At 35.4% G+C, this 19,718-nt stretch overlaps 1 protein-coding gene across 1 annotated transcript in view; it reads right to left on the reverse strand.

Moving 5' to 3' along the window:
* Positions 1–895: 895 nt before the first annotated feature.
* Positions 896–19,718, reverse strand: part of lrrtm4l2 (leucine rich repeat transmembrane neuronal 4 like 2) — a 53,970-nt gene continuing 35,147 nt past the window's right edge. The window contains exon 3 of the mRNA XM_058783737.1: positions 896–1,168. Within this exon, the coding sequence (XP_058639720.1) occupies positions 1,109–1,168 (60 nt within the window). The 3' untranslated portion in view covers positions 896–1,108. The remainder of the gene's footprint in view (positions 1,169–19,718) is intronic.

Below are 19,718 nucleotides of genomic sequence, written 5' to 3' on the forward strand. Positions count from 1 at the left end.
ACAGTCAACAGCTCCTCACTTTCCTGCAATTCCATCACAAGACTTTCCGCTCTTGTGAATTTGCAGTGCTAGTCCTGTAATTGGTGAATATCTTCACACTGCTCAGTGCTGGACTGTGTCGGACCTCATCATCCACGGCCCGTCCTGACAGACCAGGAGAATCCGGCTCAGGACGAGCTGCCTCAGGGACGGCGCGGCTCAAAGCTGTGGCACACGATAGAAGGGCTGTTTGTATGCTCAGCTAGCGAGTAAGAGCCACTTCGAAGCATTCACAGCATCAGGGTGTCTTCAAATGAGTGTCTTGGCTGCTTTAGGCTGCATACAGAACGAGGCTGAACACACAAATCAGATCATTTGACAGATTTCACAGATCCACTTTAGACATACCTGACTGTATTGCTTGTATTGTATTGATTATTGATTATTATATGTAACCTATATAATATTATGCATTACAGAATGTATTGATATTTTTATTGATATCTTTTCTTAAGACAAAATATTATTATATTATATTATAAGAGTAATTAATTATAACACTGTCACATTTATTTATTTATTTTATTATTTAGAGAAGTACTTTATATGATGAGATGAACAGCAGGAGAAAAGAAATTAAAAGTTAATTTTAGAAATAATAATTTTCATGCACAGTAATGAAATCCCTATTGATGTTATGCAATGATCAATTGTTATGATATACTGTAACATCAACATCAGAAGTGATATCAGCAGAATATCATGATGGATATTGCTCGTCTTCAGTTAGTGGTTCATGTGAGATGGCAAAAAAAAAAAATCTGACCTCATTTCTCTCCCGTTGTTTTTGCTGTTTATACACATGCAACAAGATCCAGTCTGTGCCAGATGTCTGTGAAAAAGTCTGAAGCGCTGCCTGACAGTGCGGCTTTTGTGGTTTAGATTGCAGGGAGCGACATCAGCGAACAATTGCTTTAAAATTGCAGTCATCTCTCCTGACTGTCCCACAAAGTTGGCAAAAATGCTTGTATCCAGAGACCCAGACAATGCAAGTGAGTCATCAATTCTGCATTTGAGTATTCGCTGCCAGATGAAAAGCTGAAGGGATCCTGCATCGCTCACTGTAATATTATTGTAATCCATACTGTCCACTTATGAAATGTACAGTGTTTCTGGAGGAGCAGCAGCCCTGGAGAGCCCAAAGAAAGTGCAATGAGTTGCAAGCCTGCTAATGAGACAAAAACATTAGATTTCTGCTAATGACTATTATATTGATATTCATATGCAGCCTTGTGCCACTGCGATCTATCGATGATTATTAGCATGATGAATGCGCTTTGAATGCATATTAGCAAGATGCGTTGTGATTTTGTTTTGATGTATAAATAATTCATCCAGTTCCACTTTACTGTTCAGCCTCAACTATAAGTACAATCCAGTGGTGGTTTGACTTTCTGAAAGTGTAACACTCCTTTTCTCTTTCAAAACCTTGATCTGTTTGTTTGAGCAGCGACACTGACTCAAGCAATCGCAAAGGTTTGGAGTTTGTCTGTCTTGTTTATTAGACGATCATTAGTGGTGCTAAGCCAGGCATCAATATCAGCTTATTATTGCACATGCTTTGCACTTTTGCATGTGATTTACATTGACGTAGAGACCCGAGCTGTAACAACAGAGCAGAATATCAAAGTCTTGAGATGAACTAGTAAGCAACTGTACCTGAACAACACACTCAATTATATTTAATAATGAATATATTTAGGAAACACATCAGCATAGTGCTGGTGAATATTGCATCGCTCCTTTTTTTTTTTTTGGCAGTCTGGTTTGATGTTACAAGTGGCATAGAAATTACATGCTTCATCTTTAGGTTTCAAGATGGGATGAATGAAAATTGAATAGTATGAGAAATGGAGAGAGAGAGAGCGGGTGAGAGAAAGCTGAAAAGAATTGTCAAAATATGAATGAAATAAAGCATTTGCATCCAGTCCAGGAAACCTGTAATTCGCAACACTGCAATTACAATCATCTTTCATGTGGAGGAAAAAAACAGGAAAGCAAAGTTAATCCATAAATATTCTTTCAATGTGGTTTTGCCTGCAGATTCAAACAGTTCATTTACACAATGTCTTTAATTAAACATTTTAATCAGACTGCAGTCAGAGAAAACCGTTCACACTTTCACATTCTGTTTTTATGGAATGAAAGATGCATTGAAAAGTACACTACCGATTTAGTGTATTTTATTCTCACCAAAACTGCATTCATTTGTTCAGAAATGGTAAAAGCATTTAATATTGTGATATATTATTGCAATTTCAAATAATGATTTTCTGTTTGAATATATGTAATTTATTCCTGTGATCAAAGTTGAATTTTCAGCAACATTACTCCAGTCTTCAGTGTCACATGATCCTTCAGAAATCATTTTAATATGCTGATTAGCTGCTCAAGAAACATTTCTGATCATCAATGTTGAAAATAGTTGTTCTGCTTCATATATTTTTGTGGAAATCATTACACATTTTTATTTTATTATTATTATTTTTCAGGATTCTTTGATGAATAGAGAGTTCAGAAAAACAGAATTTATTTGAAATATTTGGCAACAAGTCTTTGTCACTTTTGATCAAATGAATGCATACTTGCTTAATATTTATTTTCTTTCTTTAATTTAAATCATACTTTCCTTAAAACTTTAATTTATAGTGTTTTAACATGTCTGCTATGATCTTAGATATTAGGTCTTAATAATGCCAATTTGTGTTCATGTTAAAGGAAAAGTTGGTAGATGCCATTGTTACTCATGCTGTGTCACTCGACCCACGTTTTGTTGCTCACACGACATTCACCTTGATAAATAGATGTGTTTTGTTCGAGTTAGAGCGTTTCATCACATTATTTACATATCACGACCGCAGCGCTGGCGGTTTAACAGTACACTGCTAGCCGAGGAGGATTGTAACGCTGGAGCAGAATCCCATGTTCCCTTGTCACCTTTTTCCTCTGAAGCTGAATCCACAAGTCGTGCACACCTTCACAAATTGACAGCTTTTGGCTGCAAATCACGGGAACACTATTTGTCCGTTACTGACACAAAGTGCTCTTTTGCTTGTCACCAGGGAGCTCATTGGTTGGGCAGCCGTGAAACCTGTCTGCTTAGCCAGAAAAAAAGGTCAAATTCAGCTAATTCTAGAGTCAGGATAATTTGAGTGGTTTTTTTCCCCGTTCGGCTGTAAGCCTTCTGTGGGCAGATTGTCGTCAGCACAGTTTCCCACAGAGAGATTTCCTTAGGGTTGCATTGCAATTGTCACAAACTGTAAGGATAGCCAGGGAAATGCTGCAGCGCTATTGTGAGCATCTAACGCCTGTGTTTCTCAGTTTACTTACACAACACTGTGAAGGTTTGGCATGCTACTGGCCATTTAGCATAACAATATTTTGGGGTTTTAGGGAAAGGTTTGCAGAGAACAAAATGCTGCATAGCTCGAACATCTATCATTTATCAGGAGATGCAGATGGGGTTGTGGGATGTCTGTATAGGTTCACTTATGAAACTGTACAGGTATATTGGATTTTTTTTTTTTTTTTTTGTGATTTGAGCATCATTTTTACAGCAAAAGTTAGACCTAAATGCATGATGATACATTAAGATTTTTTTCTTTTGCAAAATTAATACTTTTATTCAAAGATACAAGTAACACTACTATGGAGTCAATTTAATGCCGCATATATATGCAAAAGAAAATAAAGTTTTGCAAAAGAAAATAAGTTTTGCAAATAAAAATAAAGAATTGCAAAATAGATAAATAAAACGGAGCAAAAGCAATGATTTTGCAATACATATTTTCCATGGCCATATCTACTAATTTATTTGCAATGCAGCTTTTATTTTGCGTTTCAGTCAAGTTTGAGCTTGCGATACCGTTTTCCCTTTGCGCTTCACCTTTCTGCGCGTCTCACTTTGTGGCGCTGTTTTGACATGGGGGTGGAGTCAGGGGACGGGGGCGTGTCCAACAGGCTTGGGCATGCCTCCCTGGAAGTGACGTCATCGGCCCGAGACGCAGATCACAGCTGATCCAGGCACCGTCATTGAGCAGAGGCATGGGGTGGATCGTTTCCTTTTATTCACTAGCTTTAAAACATGCATGTTTTCGTTTTATTAACAAATGTATATGTGTATTAGCAGCGTTTGCTCAAGTTAAAGAAGTTGTTAATATGAACATCTGCTGTTTATTTCTCTCAATGTGTGCACACTTTTATAGCATTAAAACGTGTACTGTTTCATTTGGTTAACTAAATGTGCATTAATAGTGCTTGTTTAAAATCTCTTAACCTGTGCACAGCGCTCTTTGTTTACATTAGTTCAGAGTTACTGCTAGTTTTAATGTAAAATAATGCAATTAACTTCACAAACTATACATCATTAAAAAGGTCTAAGACTCAAGCTTCATATCCATCTCGACTTCGTTTTTCATTTACATAACTCCTGGCATAAATTAAGAAATGACTGGCACTGGAAGTTTAAAAAAAAAAATTAAGCTTGAGTCTTTTTGGTTTAATTTTGTCGTGGCCACGAGATATTAAGTCGTGGGAACATGATAATACTGTATGTCGTGGCCATGAGTTTAATCATGCATAAACAAACCCGCGTGACCATAGCAACCTGGGATTATCAGAGACTGATCAAATACATTTATCCATCCCACAGTCCGTTGATCGTGTCTTTTTATGTAATATATGTGTATATTAGGCTATTATTATTATTATTATTATTATTATTATTATTATACAGCCCTGAACGTTAAGAGATCGAAATGAAGGGAAAATAAATCAAATACATAACAACAAATATAAAAATATTACTAATACTAATAAAATACATGGACTTACAAGACTTGTGGGATGGATAAAAATGTTTTCTTGTCGGCCTATTTTATTATACTTTATGTAACATTTATTCATAATAAACTTAATTCGAATGTTGTCTACATCGCGATACAGTCCAGTACGTTGCCTATGGTTAACACTTCAACCACCAGAGGTCGCTGTATACCTAAAAGCGCCAGCGGTCAAATTCACCCATGCCATGACTACTGTTTTGATATGGCTAAAACGTAGTATGTCACTGTATTATGCCACTGTCTTCACAATGTCTAGAGTCATAAAATTATTATTTTTAGTCATCAGCTATGTTTTTGTCCTGTTGTTTTAAGTTCACAGCTATTTTTAAGCAGGTTACACTAATCACTTTTCTTAATGATGAATATAAACCAGTCTGCAATGACAACGAGAATTACGAGGAAATAAATACATATTTGGGTGTTGTAATATTATAGCTAATAAAATGTTTCAAGATAACCCATGTTATTTAAATGACTAAAACACCCTAAATAGACTATTATAAGCAATACTAATTCACCACATTGCAAAAGATGTACAATGACAAATTCAAGTGCACAGTTTCACCTAATTAATTAATTTGTTTAGCTATATAATTTATCATTTGAATAAGAGAACAACACCAATAAACTTGGGGTAATCATAAAAATTGTTTTATTCATTACATCATAGTTCAGATTTTTTTTTCAGGAATAAATAAGCAACACAGTAGCGAACCATAAACGATAAAAATTTGCAAACACAAATTAATATTTAATCCAAAGTTTGAACATTTATGAGTAGAGGAATAAACATCTAAAACATCTTCATTTGAACTTGATGACAGGAATTATGCGTAAATTTGTCTTGATGGCGCTAATAGGTATAAATGCCCCATTTTTGTTCTGGTTTTATCTAAACAATTTTTTTAACAATAAACAGGGATTGTAAATAACACAATTTTAGTAAAAGTCAATGACTGTAAGACTTGGATATTTTAATTGAAAATATATTATGTAGCCTATTTGAAAAACAGCCATGGGTAAAATTACCCCGTGGTGGTGTTAATATAATAATTTAATAATGTATTTTTTTTTATAATTTCTTAATTAAAAATAAAATATTAATAAATACATCTCTGATAATCCCAGGTTGCTATGGTCACGCTGGTTTGTTTACCCATTAATATCTCGTGGCCACGACAAAACTAAACCAAAATGACTTTTTAATCTTTTTTTAAACTTCCAGTGCCAGTCATTTCTTAATTTATGCCAGGAGTTATGTAAATGAAAAACGAAGTCGAGATGGATATGAAGCTTGAGTCTTAGACCTTTTTAATGTATAGTTTGTGAAGTTAATTGCATTCTTTTACATTAAAACTAGCAGTAACTCTGAACTAATGTAAACAAAGAGCGCTGTGCACAGGTTAAGAGATTTTAAACAAGCACTATTAATGCACATTTAGTTAACCAAATGAAACAGTACACATTTTAATGCTATAAAAGTGTGCACACATTGAGAGAAATAAACAGCAGATGTTCATATTAACAACTTCTTTAACTTGAGCAAACGCTGCTAATACACATATACATTTGTTAATAAAATGAAAGCATGCATGTTTTAAAGCTAGTGAATAAAAGGAAACGATCCACCCCATGCCTCTGCTCAATGATGGTGCCTGAATCAGCTGTGATCTGCGTCTCGGGCCGATGACGTCACTTCCAGGGAGGCATGCCCAGGCCTGTTGGACACGCCCCCGTCCCCTGACTCCACCCCCATGTCAAAACAGCGCCACAAAGTGAGACGCGCAGAAACGTGAAGCGCAAAGGGAAAACGGTATCGCAAGCTCAAACTTGACTGAAACGCAAAATAAAATTTTATTTATCTATTTTGAAATTCTTTATTTTTATTTGCAAAACTTATTTTCTTTTTGCAATACTTCATTTTCTTTTGCATATATATGCGGCATTAAATTGACTCCATAGTTATTATTTATTGTTTCCACCTGATTTTAAGATTTTGATAATCAATAAGCATTAACTTAAAGTCATAACAACAGATTATAGCCTAGATTCTAAACTTTTTTTTTTTTCTTTGGCAAATATGCAGTAAATTCTAAAATACAAACCTAAATACTTCTCTAGAGTTTTTTTTTTTTTTTTTTGTGCGCTCATTTTTAATATCATATTTTGAAGGAATTCATCTCCATCTCTCATAATAGAATATTTTGTGTTATTGTTTCGTTTTTTAGTACGTATGTTGAGAACATGAGAATTTTGCCTGCTGTGAATATTTTAGACCTTATTGGTACTTTGTTAGTGAAGAATCTAAAATATTCCTGTTATTGCTCATTTAAAATGCTGACATTTTATCCATTCTAACATGCTAGGTTTGTAGAACAATAAGTAGAAAAAGGAAAATAATTGTAAATAATAAAACGAAGGAGAAAAGCAAACATGCAGTATCCTGCAGATTTGTAGTTGGCCTGTTTCTAAAAGTAATAATTTTCTGGACAGAACTCATATGACACATACTGGTGGATAAGCCAACAAAAATGACTCAAATGTCACGGCTGAGGTTGTCTGTTGTAATGCCAAGTAAACGGCGCTGTGTCGCGGCACAATCTTTGACACGTAAAAAGCTTTTGGAAAAGGGCATCATGGGTGACGCCACCAGTGACAGGAGCTACAGAAAAACAGCAGTGGGGATGTTATGGATGTGCACCTGCAAGCTGAGCTTTATGGTGTGTGCAAAGCACTTTGAGTTGAGTTTTAATCTATACTAACCAGTGGGAGTGAGTTGTAAGAGACTGTGATTAGTGTTACAAATCAACCAAAAGGACGTTACTGCATCACCAAATGGTTTTAAACTATGCTTAACCCCTGTCTAATGAGTAAACGTGGTTGTATTAGAACACTCGTTATGACGTGAGCTAAATTCATAATAGATTGAGATGTTTCTCAAATTGTTGCTGAGCAGAGGAGAAAAATCCACGAGAGGATCTGCTAAACGTCACTTTAAAAGCTGCGCTGCAATTACACGAGTTTCCCTTCAGGACACGGAAAGAGAAGATTTCACTCCACGTCAATTAAAGGAGGGAAGGCTGTCAGACGAGAGGTGGATAATTATGTTGTGATGTGGATTCAGCAAGTTCTGGCCTCTATTAAACCTGATATCAGATAACGCTATGATAAACGAGCACTGATTTGATTTAGTCGCATTGCATTCCGGCAGAAATGCTAAATTTGATTTTGCCACCGAAATATTGTAAAGCCGTGCCTTTTAGTCATATAAGACTGTACTTCATAAACACAGTGCATTTGATAAGCGTAATTGGAAACGGCATGCTTGGGTGCATAGAGAGATTGCATTTGCATGCTGATATAGGATACTTAATAATTTATTCAAAGCGGCTATTTATCTTATTTTTGAGTCTGGTGATGTCAAAATCATACTACCGTACTACTCAGACTGTTTCTGCAGTATGTATTACATTTTCAAACAGAGAATGCTGTATCCCACAATGCACAACGCAAATGTGTGAGAAACGAACAGACAATCATTTCAGCCACAAATGTATTGTTCTAGTCTTACACTGCAAAAATTTAGTATACAAAATTACAACCAAAATGTTGTTTTTGTTTTTATAATTACAAATATCTAAAAATGATGTAGGACAATGACATAAGATAATAACCCTCTGGTGGTGCTGTCAAAAAATTACTTTTTTTTTTTTTTTTTTTATAATTTCAGTGAAATGAATGTACTATAGTTTAGTTTGATATTACGTTTATGTAATATTTTGCATTTTTATGGGATTTCATGGCAGCAAATTATATTTATGGAATAGTTATGATCCAATAATTACTTTTTGAGCATAGACCTAAAAATGAAATTTAACGAAAAAGTTGTGTTCCAAATTTGAGGTTGATATCTCAAAAATTGAAAGTATAAAACGTTTCCACTAGAAATTCCATTCTCATTCATTTCCAATGCAGGACCATTTAGCCTTTTCAAATAATGTCCATGATTTTTATTATTATTATTATTATTATTATCTATTTATTTTTTATTGTGCAAAAACCTCTACCAAGTACCATTCTGATGAAGTAAAGAAGTCAAAAAACAAAAACAAAATGTCAAATCTTTCAGTCAAAAATCTGCTAATTGGGTATGAAAAATGGTCTCATGGCATTTACGTACCTGGGTGCACTTTTTAGCGTGACATGAAATACGTAACAATAATTGCGATTAATAAAACCTCATTTTTGCACAATTACTTGAAGAATATCATGCTATGACTTCAAAACAATATTAATATGCTGGGAGATTTGAAAACTGATGCTTTTGAACGTTAGCATCGCACACATCCAGCTTCATATCTATGGGTTTTCATAGATGATAAGTTTGTTCGGTAGCTCACGGAGTACGGAGACAGATTTAGGAGACGAGAAGCACCGGTCCGAATCCCGTGTAACTACGGTTCGACAAAGCAGTTAAAATCTGTGTAAAAGGAAGTTCAAATGGCACAGTCGCATCAGCTAATACGTTTTTATATCAGTTTTGCATTTGTTAACACTATCGGGTAGGTTTAGGGCTGGATTTGGTGTAGGGCATATTTCCAACACGATAGAGCATTAACCTTTAGCGACAGTCCCCGGATATTTGAATTCTGAACCGCCGCAATACGTATCTGAAGCAACGTAATAAAAAAACAGCAATACGTACAAATATTTACGTAATAAAAACGTGTCAGGGTTCACATATTGAACCTGCGTTTTAGCGCCACTCAGTGGACATTTCTATTTGAAACTGCGGCGAAACTTGCAGCAAGGTACGTAAAACGGTGTCGCACAAAAAGTGCGCAGAGGTACGTATTTTTTATGAGACCAGGTTGAAAATGAACTTAGGTTAAGGGAGAAACAAGCTTTATTCTTACCCCACTGGAAGATATTTTTCTTGTTTATTTTTTAGAAAATGATAATTCATATCTTAAGTCAGCATTTCAGTGTACACCATGTATAGTAGTATGCACTATGCATATGTTGTAGCATATGGTAACCAGAATATTATTTGAGATATATGACTGGAATATAAAATTCTGTGAGTCAAATATCTTTGCTTTCTGAACTGCATATTGCAGATCTTCTCATGCAAATGGAAATATATTTACATAACCTCTAGTAAAATCAATTCTTTAGGTGAATTTCACTTGCAAACAAAGACCACTTTCATTCTCGTTGTCCCCTATAGAGTGATAATAAGAGCCATATTTAACTGTATTTACATCATTTGTTTCTGCATCACTTTTTTCCTTTCATCATGACACTTGGTTCATTGTAGTTAAATCCCCAAGAGTTTCACATCGTATTTACATTGCATCAGGTCTTTTTTATGACGATAACTGCAAGCAAGAGCATGATTAAATGAGTGACACTTCATGTGAGGTGCTTGTACATATGAAATCTTTCTGCAACAAAATTAAATGAATCAGCAGAGCAGGGCCCATCATCTCAGATGAAGCGTGGGAGGTATTTAACTAATACACGATGCTTTAATTCCACCCTTCACTTCCGATGTGCACTGTAAAAACAATTTGTCTGCACAGCAAAATCATGAACAGGCAAATCATTTGCGTGAGTTAAATAATTAGATTCTTGCTGTAGCAACGTAAAGAAAAGGTGATTCCGGCCTGTTCTTAATTTTTCACTTGTTGTTGCAGCAAAATCAATATTATGTGACTTTAAAATTTTGTACTGTATATTGAGTGGACAATGGCAGCTCTTTGCTTACTGTGGATAGAATATCAAATAATGTTAAAATAATCAATCAAATAATGTTTAGAATAATAATAATAATAATAAAAAAAAAGGTTTTGAAGTTGTTTGTTCACCAAGGCTGCATTTATTTGATCAAAAATATGTACTGTAAAATATTATTATAAAATAACTTTTCTTTTTGAATATATTTTTAAATGTAATATATTTTTCTGTGATTCAAAGCTGAATTTTCAGCATCATTACCCCAGTCTTAAGTGTCACATGATCCTTCAGAAATCATTCTAATATTCTGATTATTATTATTGTCAAAGTTGAAAACACTTTTTGCTGCTTATCATTTTTGTGCAAACTGTTATACAGTGCCCTTGTTTTTTCCTTAATTTAAAATAAATTAATTAATTAAAAAAAATTTTTTTTAACTTAACTTTAACTTTTCAGATATTTATAATGTTACAAAAACAAAAACAACCCCAAAAAAACTACGGTTTCAAACAAATGCTGTTCTTTTATATTTATTAAAGAATCCTGGAAAAAGTACAGTTTCCACAAATCTATTAAGCAATAAAAACTCTTTAACATCGATAATAATGAAAACCATTATTTTTGAGCATCGATAATAAAGGACCACTAAATCAGCATATTAGAATGATTTCTGAAGGATCATGTGACACTGAAGACTGGAGTAATGATGATGCTGAAAATTCAACTTTTTTTAATTTATTCAAATAGAAATCAGTTCTTTAAAATTGTAATGTTTCAACAATATTTCTGTTTTTACTGTATTTTTGATTAATGCAGCCATGGTGAGCAAAAGAGTCTTCTTTCAAAAACATTAAAAAAATCGTAATTATTCCAGACTTTTCACCGGTAGTTACAAAATCTGCACAGGTAACCATCTAACCACTTGTGATCATTTAGGACGTAAAGAGTCAACGTGTCCTTCATCAAGACATCATTGTGTCCTTAAAGTTCTTTTTAAGTGCACGTTGTGAGTCACGTAGCACCTGCTAAACGGCTACTTGCTTTGCATTAGAACATTCGCACGCAGCAGAAATCAGTGCGATGCATGACTTCATTACTGCTAATACCACTAAGAAACTAAACAGCAAGCCTTGCAGATTAAGAGAAAAATGTTGATATGACTGCGGCTGTGTCACTCATGTGTCTCTATAATGACACTCGTAATTAAAAGTGCATTAGTGTCCTCTCTTAAGGATGCGAGCCAGTGACAACGACAGCTTGGCAATCCATTATTCACACACCATTGCACCCATAACTCCAGCTTCACCGTCAGAGGAGAAACCGACAGGGAGCACAGCAGACAGAGATCTCACCCCTGCAGAGGAAGAGGAGAGAAACAATTGCTGCTTCTGTCCATGCTATTATGAAATACAGAATAGGACTGATTGGATGCCAGTCATTCTGATTAAACCTTTATAATAGGCCTCCATATTAATACAGCATTTCAGGAACAGTGCCTTGATTTTATTTATTTTTTTTATTTTTTCATAGTAGTCATTTAGCAGACTTTTTTTTGTTTTCTTCTAAATGGGCAGACTCTATTTTGTATTTAAAGTGACGCAGTTAGGCTGAATGATTTTATTTAGTTTATTTATTATTTATAAATGAAGACAAAAAGTAGTCAAAAATCTATTCTGTTTCTATATTGTATTCTACTTTCTCATCTCTCTCTCTCTCTCTCTCTCTCTCTCTCTCTCTACTTTTTTCAGCATTTAATGCTATACTATCTTTTATATAAATACAATGGTGAACTTTTTTATTGTTTTGCAGGATTTGTACCTGCAAATATTTGTCACCGGCTTATCCCTAAATTGATAAATCACAGTCTTTCAGGATGATTTTATGAAAGTATTTCTTTTATTTTTCTAAAGAAAGGGAGCCACATACATACCGAGGATACAGATAAAAATACAAAGATCAACATATCTTTTATCTCTGGTCCAGGATTTCATAAGTCTGTACATGTGAGCATGGCAAGTGTCTTATTTTTTGGCTGATATTTATATGAAATGCATGCTGCAAGGCACAGCCAGGTGTGGACTGTGATCATAAAGAATGATGAACATACAAAAGCTAAGTGTGTCACAGTGTGCTTGATGTATCGTCATAATGGAATCTTAATGAAGAAATGTTTCAGATTCAATATAAGTAAAGCTATATAGACAACATCTGTGACATGATGAAAATCATTTCTGCTTCAAACCTTCATGATGTAAAAACAAGCACAAGGTACATTTACCCTAAAGCTCTAACAGTGGTACCCTGTTTAGTTAGTCATTAAACAAGGATAAATGTTAAAGTAAACTGTTTTGAAATTAAAGTGACCAAGACTTGAACATAATTTGTGTTCACGTGAAATAGTGTGTTGAAATCACTTACTGGCCTTTTCTATAACGTTATATCCAATATAAAACTTCTCAAAACCTTCAGAGTGACTTCGGTAGCACTTTATTTTACGATCCTGTTACTCATGTACATACTATTTACTTATTATAGTAATTACAATAACTAGGTAATAACTAGGGACTAACCCTGAACCTACCCCTAAACCTTCCCTACCTCATGTAGTTACCCCTTATATTACCAGTAATTTCTTACACTGTAAGTACTGTAAAATAAAGTGCAACCATGACTTCTATTGTAAACGCATCTACATTATTGAGATTATTGAATGAAAGGAGACATGAGTGGAAAAAACAAAACAAAGACGTCTTTCTGTTTTCATCCAAAGTGACTTACAAATGAATAACCTCACAAGCAAATTGTCATAAACCAACATTTTTTTTCCCTCTGTGGAACATTGAAAATTATTGTTATTCATTTTCCCTCAAGTGAATTAAAACTGGGTCTAAGCGCTAAAAAAAGAAAAAAAGAATAATATCAATCCATATGAGTTGTTTCAACTTTCAAAGTCCTCTATGAAGCCACGAATATACTGTATTAAATCCAAAAGTGACAGAAGACTTGGAACATAGTGCACACATCAAATGGACCACTTTTATGGTACTCTTTGTCTCAGAAGTTCATTTTTGTATGAGCCAATTCAATATCCTGAGGTTTTCATCTGGTTAAATCGTCCAGTGTAGTTTCATGACAATTTACACAAGTCAGTGTCTCCCAATGGTTGAGATTGTGCCACAGAGGTTGTCAATACAGCTTAACTTGTTTTAAACCATGGAAACATTCCTTGAACTCGCTCTCAAATGTCATTGTGATCCTGTGAGTGTTGCATACATGACATGGGTGATGAGTGCGAATGCAGGTGTGAGTCTTTTTTTCTTGCACTCATGCATGATGTGTCTGGTATTAAAGTTGAAGGAGGAGCAGTTTATCCTTCATACAAACATTCACAAGCACAGATTAAGATTCAGTCAGCGCAGTTAACCTATAACCACCCTATCTGTCTCCTGGGTTAATGTACATATAGATCAACACTGACACAGCACTGGTTTACTTGGACCCAAAATCTGTCACTACTAAAAAATCCTTCTATTGCGCATTTTTTTTAATTTAATTTGGTAAATGTTTTTCATTTCATATTATATTATTAGCATGAGAAATTGAGTGGAAAGTTTAATTGAAAAGCTGACCTGGAAAATTAACATAAATTTAAGGTCAATGTCATTTACTTGCATTAATGACCAGGAAATAGGATACTTGATGAAACTACTTGACAAGAACATTTTGTTTCCTCTGACTTGCTAACAATAAATTAGGACTGAACATACTGAAGAGTTTTTCTTTTTCTCCCCCCCCCCCCCAGGTTTTAAAGGAATAGTTTATCCAAAAATAAAGATTTGCCAAAAATTGTCTAACTCTCAGGCCATCCAAGATGTAGATGAGTTTGTTTCTCCATGAGAGCAGATTTGGAGAAATTTAACATTACATCATTTGCTCACCAATGGATTCTCTGCAGTGAATGGGTGCCGTCAGAATGAGAGTCCAAACAGCTGATAAAAACATCACAATAATCCACAAGCAGTCGAGTCCATCAATTAATGCCTTGTGAAGCAAAAACCAATTTTTTTTTTAGAACTGTTTTGGACACTTTTCGCACATTTCTCTCCTCATATTTCATACTCTTATTTTAGCTGGAAGCAACAAGTTTAAGTTAAAAAGAACATCTTGATGTATTTGTTTCTTACAAACACACACCTTTTTACTTCACAGGACATTAACTGATGGACTGGATCGGTTTGGATTACAAATTAATTGTGATGTTTTTATTAGCTGTTTGGACTCTCATTCTGACGGCACCCATTCTCACTGCATAGGATCCATTGGTTCGCAAGAGATGCAATGCTAAATTTATCCAAATTCTGTTCTATTCTGATGAAAAAAAAAAAAAAAAAAACTTGTATTTATATTAGATTGCTTGAGGGTGAGTATTTTTTGAGTAAATTTACATTTTTGGATGAACCAGTCCTTTATAATTTGCTTGTCATTTCTGTGGCTTTTTTATTATTATTATTTTTTTAAATGTGAGCCAGTAATGGAAAAATCAAAGGATAATATGGTAACAGAAAAAATACATAATTTAAAGTTCAAAAGATCAACAAAGGGAGTTTTCTGATGCTGTTGGTTTTCTAACTTTATAAAGACAGAATGTAACATCACAGCATTTCTGTATTTTTAAGAACATAAACAACAACTATGCTTTGAAAATCCTAATTTTTACACAAAAGACATGTCCTAAAATGTGAGGGCTGCTTGAGATGGCAATACTGGGCAATTTGTCCTTCACCCTTTTCACACATGAGCTCAAAATGCAAATCAGTATTTACACCTTCACCGTCTGTCTACTTCAGTTCAATCATAATGGTACAGAGCCTTGAACACGTTCAGCTAATAGAGGCCTCTTAGAGAAGCAAATTGCATCATTTGTGTTTTCACCATCAGCCTAGTTTTGCTTTAGAAACCCAAGGTTGTTGTGCATGCTGAGAAGTGAATGAGTAACAGAAATATGCATTCATATTGAGCGTGTAAACATGTGAAAGGCTTAAAAGAACTATGGGAAAAATCTTTTTAATTTGATAAAAAGGAGACCAGTCATTTCTTGGGAGGAATGAAGACACTTCATCATGCTTTAAACCGAGAGGCATGATTAAGCAACCGAGACGGCCTTTTTAGTTCTTTTTATTATACCTCTGACTAAAGGATTTCTAAAAAAATCAATAAATCAGGGGAGAGCCGTTCTCCTAATCTAAAATCTGTGAATTATTTGGCTTGTTCTTCAAGAGGATGTGAAATGTTACTAAGTAAATTGCACAGAAACCCCCACAGTCAGACCATCCCTGCAGTGACATTGATAGATTGTGTGTTCTTGGCAGACGAGGCTCTCCCTAAGAGGATCTGATAACATGAGACTTTAAGGGTGGCCATTTCTCACTAAAGGACACATGATGGCACACAATTCAGTGGTTTGTTCTACATCTTTTCTCAGCAGAGTTTGCACAGGCAAACCTAACTATCGCTATTGCTCAGAATTAAGAGCTGTGACTCATCCATTCGTGGCTCATCCTCAGCGTTTGTACTTCGGGCATGATACCACAAATCACGCGGCTTGTTGAGGAGAGGCGTGCTATTACTTCTCTAAGTGATCTGACTTATGATTTCTGTCTGGCAGGTGATCAAACAGGCAAAAAATTCCTTCAGATATTGAAGAAAGGACCTAAGCCTTTAATCTAGAGATCAAAATATCATAGAGACTTGCATGTGGGCCTTTATGACATGGGGTAATGATCCAGAAGACCATAGCAATACTGACACCATTTAGTATACACCCTTGCTGGTCAGTTTTGAATGTGCAAGTGTCACATTTTCAGAAAAAGCATCTAGTTACACTCTTAATAATAGGGATAGGTCACCCAAAAATGAAAATTTGATGTTCATCTGCTTACCCCCAGGGCATCCAAAATGTAGGTGATTTTGTTTCTTCAGTAGAACACAAACAAAGATTTTTAACTCAAACCGTTGCGGTCTGTCAGTCATATAATGGCAGTCAATGGGACCCACGGCTTTGAGAGACAAAAAAACATACACAGACAAAACCAAATTAAACCCTGTGGCTCGTGACGATACATTGAGGTCTTAAGTAGACGCATGTGCGATCTGTTGCGCGTATATGTCACTCATTGTTTAGATCGCTTCCGCATTTATTTAGTTTCCTGAGGGACCCTGGTATAGCAAATATGATATAGAATACAGTTTTGGAAATCATTGTTATTAATTAAAGGGGAAGGGGAAGAAGAGAGATGGAAGTCTCCCTTCTACAGTAATTATAGTTTATCTCTGTCTAGCTCCGGTTCACACTCCAGTACAGTAGATGGCAGTAATGCACCATTGAAGTCTACTACGCCAGAGCACGTTGACGCGTCACGCACCGGATGTTGTGAACGCGCTCAGGACAGTTGGACATTGCAGTGGATCAGAGGTAAGAAATGATATAAATACTGTTCAGTTTCTTGCACAGACCGATTGTTTCGTGTCTTAAGACCTCAATTTATCATCACGAACCTACATCTTAGATGCTCTGTGGGTAAGCAGATAAACATCAAATTTTCACTTTTGGGTGAATTATCCCTTAATAATAAAGGTTCCAAAAGGAGGTTTTTGTGGCAATGTCATTTAAACACACACTGCTCCGGGTGTGTGTTCACGGTGTGTTTGTGTTCACTGCTGTGTGTGTGCACTTAGGATGGGTTAAATGCAGAGCACAAATTCCGAGTATGGGTAACCATACTCAAGTCAATGTCAAGTCACTTAAAACATTTAAACAATCCTATTTGGTTCCTCAAAGAACCTTTTATCGAACAGTTTTTAATTATTTTCAGTGTGAAGGCCATTTTATTAATCTAAAGAACCTTTTTCCACTAAAAAACCTTTTGTGGAATGGAAGGGTTCTACACTCTTAAAAATAAAGGTTTCAAAAGGTTTTTTAAAAAAAGAACCTTTCAGAGAACAGTTCTTAAAAGAACCATTTTTTTTTCTTGGTGTGAAGAATATTTTAATGATCCAAAGAACCATATTCCACTATAATGAACCTTTTGTGCAATGGAAATGTTCAATGGATGTTTAAGGTTCTTCATGAAACCATAAGCCCCTTTCGCACCGCTTTAGTTCCAGAACTAAAAGTACAGTACTAAAGTACTGGGACGATTTTGCGCGAACTATTTCCCAGTATCATTTAAAGGGTTGCATTCACACCGACAGTGGGTACTAAGAAGTGACGTAAGCCGGTCGACAGCGACGTCATTTGTGCGCGGCGTTCAACAACGAAAACAAAGAACAACAAGAGGATGGAGGACGCTGTGATCGGAGCTTTTTGTTGTGTCTTGTGGGGTTCACAATAATGGACATGGAATGTCGACGTAACTTATACGTCAAGTGATTGAAAGATCGGAAAGGAGTTCAAAATGTTCAAAAGTGCCTGCACTTCAGTGTCCGTCCATCTATCGCTGTTCTCCATTCTTGCGAAATAATAAGTTGATGCGATGTTTACACAGTATGTGTTTACACAGCGTTTTAAATCATGGCATTTAGCCAATCAGCGTACACTTACGTCACGATAGTTCCTATGGAACTGTTTTAGACCCTACTCTGAAGTAGGAGCTAATTAGTTCCTCCGAACGGAGTTCCGGGAACTAAAACAGTTCCTAGTTCCGTGGTGCGAACACGCCAAAAAGTGGGTAGTTCCACAATTAGTTCGGGTACTGTGAAAAGGTTCCTGCGGTGCGAAAGAGCCTATAGATGCCAATAAAGAACCTTTATTTTGAAGAGTGTAGTTTCCTCCAAATCAAATCTAGCTCTCTTTAGCCAATAACTTTGACTAACAGCAATGACCATTTGATCTGCTTTGGCAGGTTTGATTCTCATTCAGCTTGTTACTGCCTAAAGACAGCTGCATATATGTTAACCAATTATGATGGATGTAATTATAATGATTATACAGCAATCAAGAGGGGCTTTTGGACAGATGGCAGTGGGTTTGCATAATCTTTCCCATGACTTTCTGTCCATTTGCATTCATTCATTGGTGTACTGATTGCGTTTAGCTACATTAATACATTGGGTTGTCCTCATGTTGCACAGACAAACTTGTTACCTGTGGCTTGTTTCAGCTGTACAGGATACCGTTCAAAAGTTTGCGGTCAGTAAGATTTTTAATGTTCTTAAAAATGGTTTCTTAATCTCAGCAAGGCTGCATTTATTTGATCAAAAGTACAGTAAAACAGCGATATAATTACAATTTACAAGCTGTTTTCCATTGTAATGTATTTTAAAATGTAGATGACCCCAACATTTTGAATGGTAATGCACTGTAAATCTCCTCGTAATGTTAGATAAATCCAATGTGATTAATATATTATGGTTGTCCAAGTGTGAAGATCCTAGAAAGTCAGTGGTTCTCAACAGGACCCAGATTTTACATTGAAAATTATGTAGTGACCCGACATGATACCCAAATATTTTATAGTACAAAAAGTAAAAAATGTCCTTGAATTCAAACATTAAAATGCAGTAATAATATTTCCAAGAAATACTAAGGCCCAACAATAAGCTAAATTATTAACGTGACAAAAGCTAAAACTATTTTGGTTTCTAAAGTATGATGCCCTAAACAGACAAAAATTTACCATATAAAACACATTGTGGTTGACACAAACCCTGTGAACCCGTATTTAACGTAGTATGGGTCATATTTTCCTCACGTTTAGTAGTTTGTTCACGGTTTATGAGGATTATGTTATGCAGCCTCTACATTTCTGGCTTCTCATTCTGTCTAGTGGATGAATTTGTGCCAAAATACTGTTGGATTGTACACATCCAACAAACAAAAACATTTATTTTGCTGTCTCAACTATGAATGATTATATGGTTAGCTGCATTTTATTATTTGTCTACGACCCTGATCAGAACAGACCTGCGACCCAATAGTTGAGAACCACTGTGTTATGCCATGCCAAATTTTCAGCACAAAATAATGATGGTGTTGAGAGAAAATGTCCAGCGTGTTGATCAGATGTCGAGCGACAAAAAGGCATCCAGATGCAAGTG

The sequence above is a fragment of the Onychostoma macrolepis genome, chromosome 08, assembly GCF_012432095.1.
Source record: "Onychostoma macrolepis isolate SWU-2019 chromosome 08, ASM1243209v1, whole genome shotgun sequence".
Taxonomy (NCBI): Eukaryota; Metazoa; Chordata; class Actinopteri; order Cypriniformes; family Cyprinidae; genus Onychostoma; species Onychostoma macrolepis.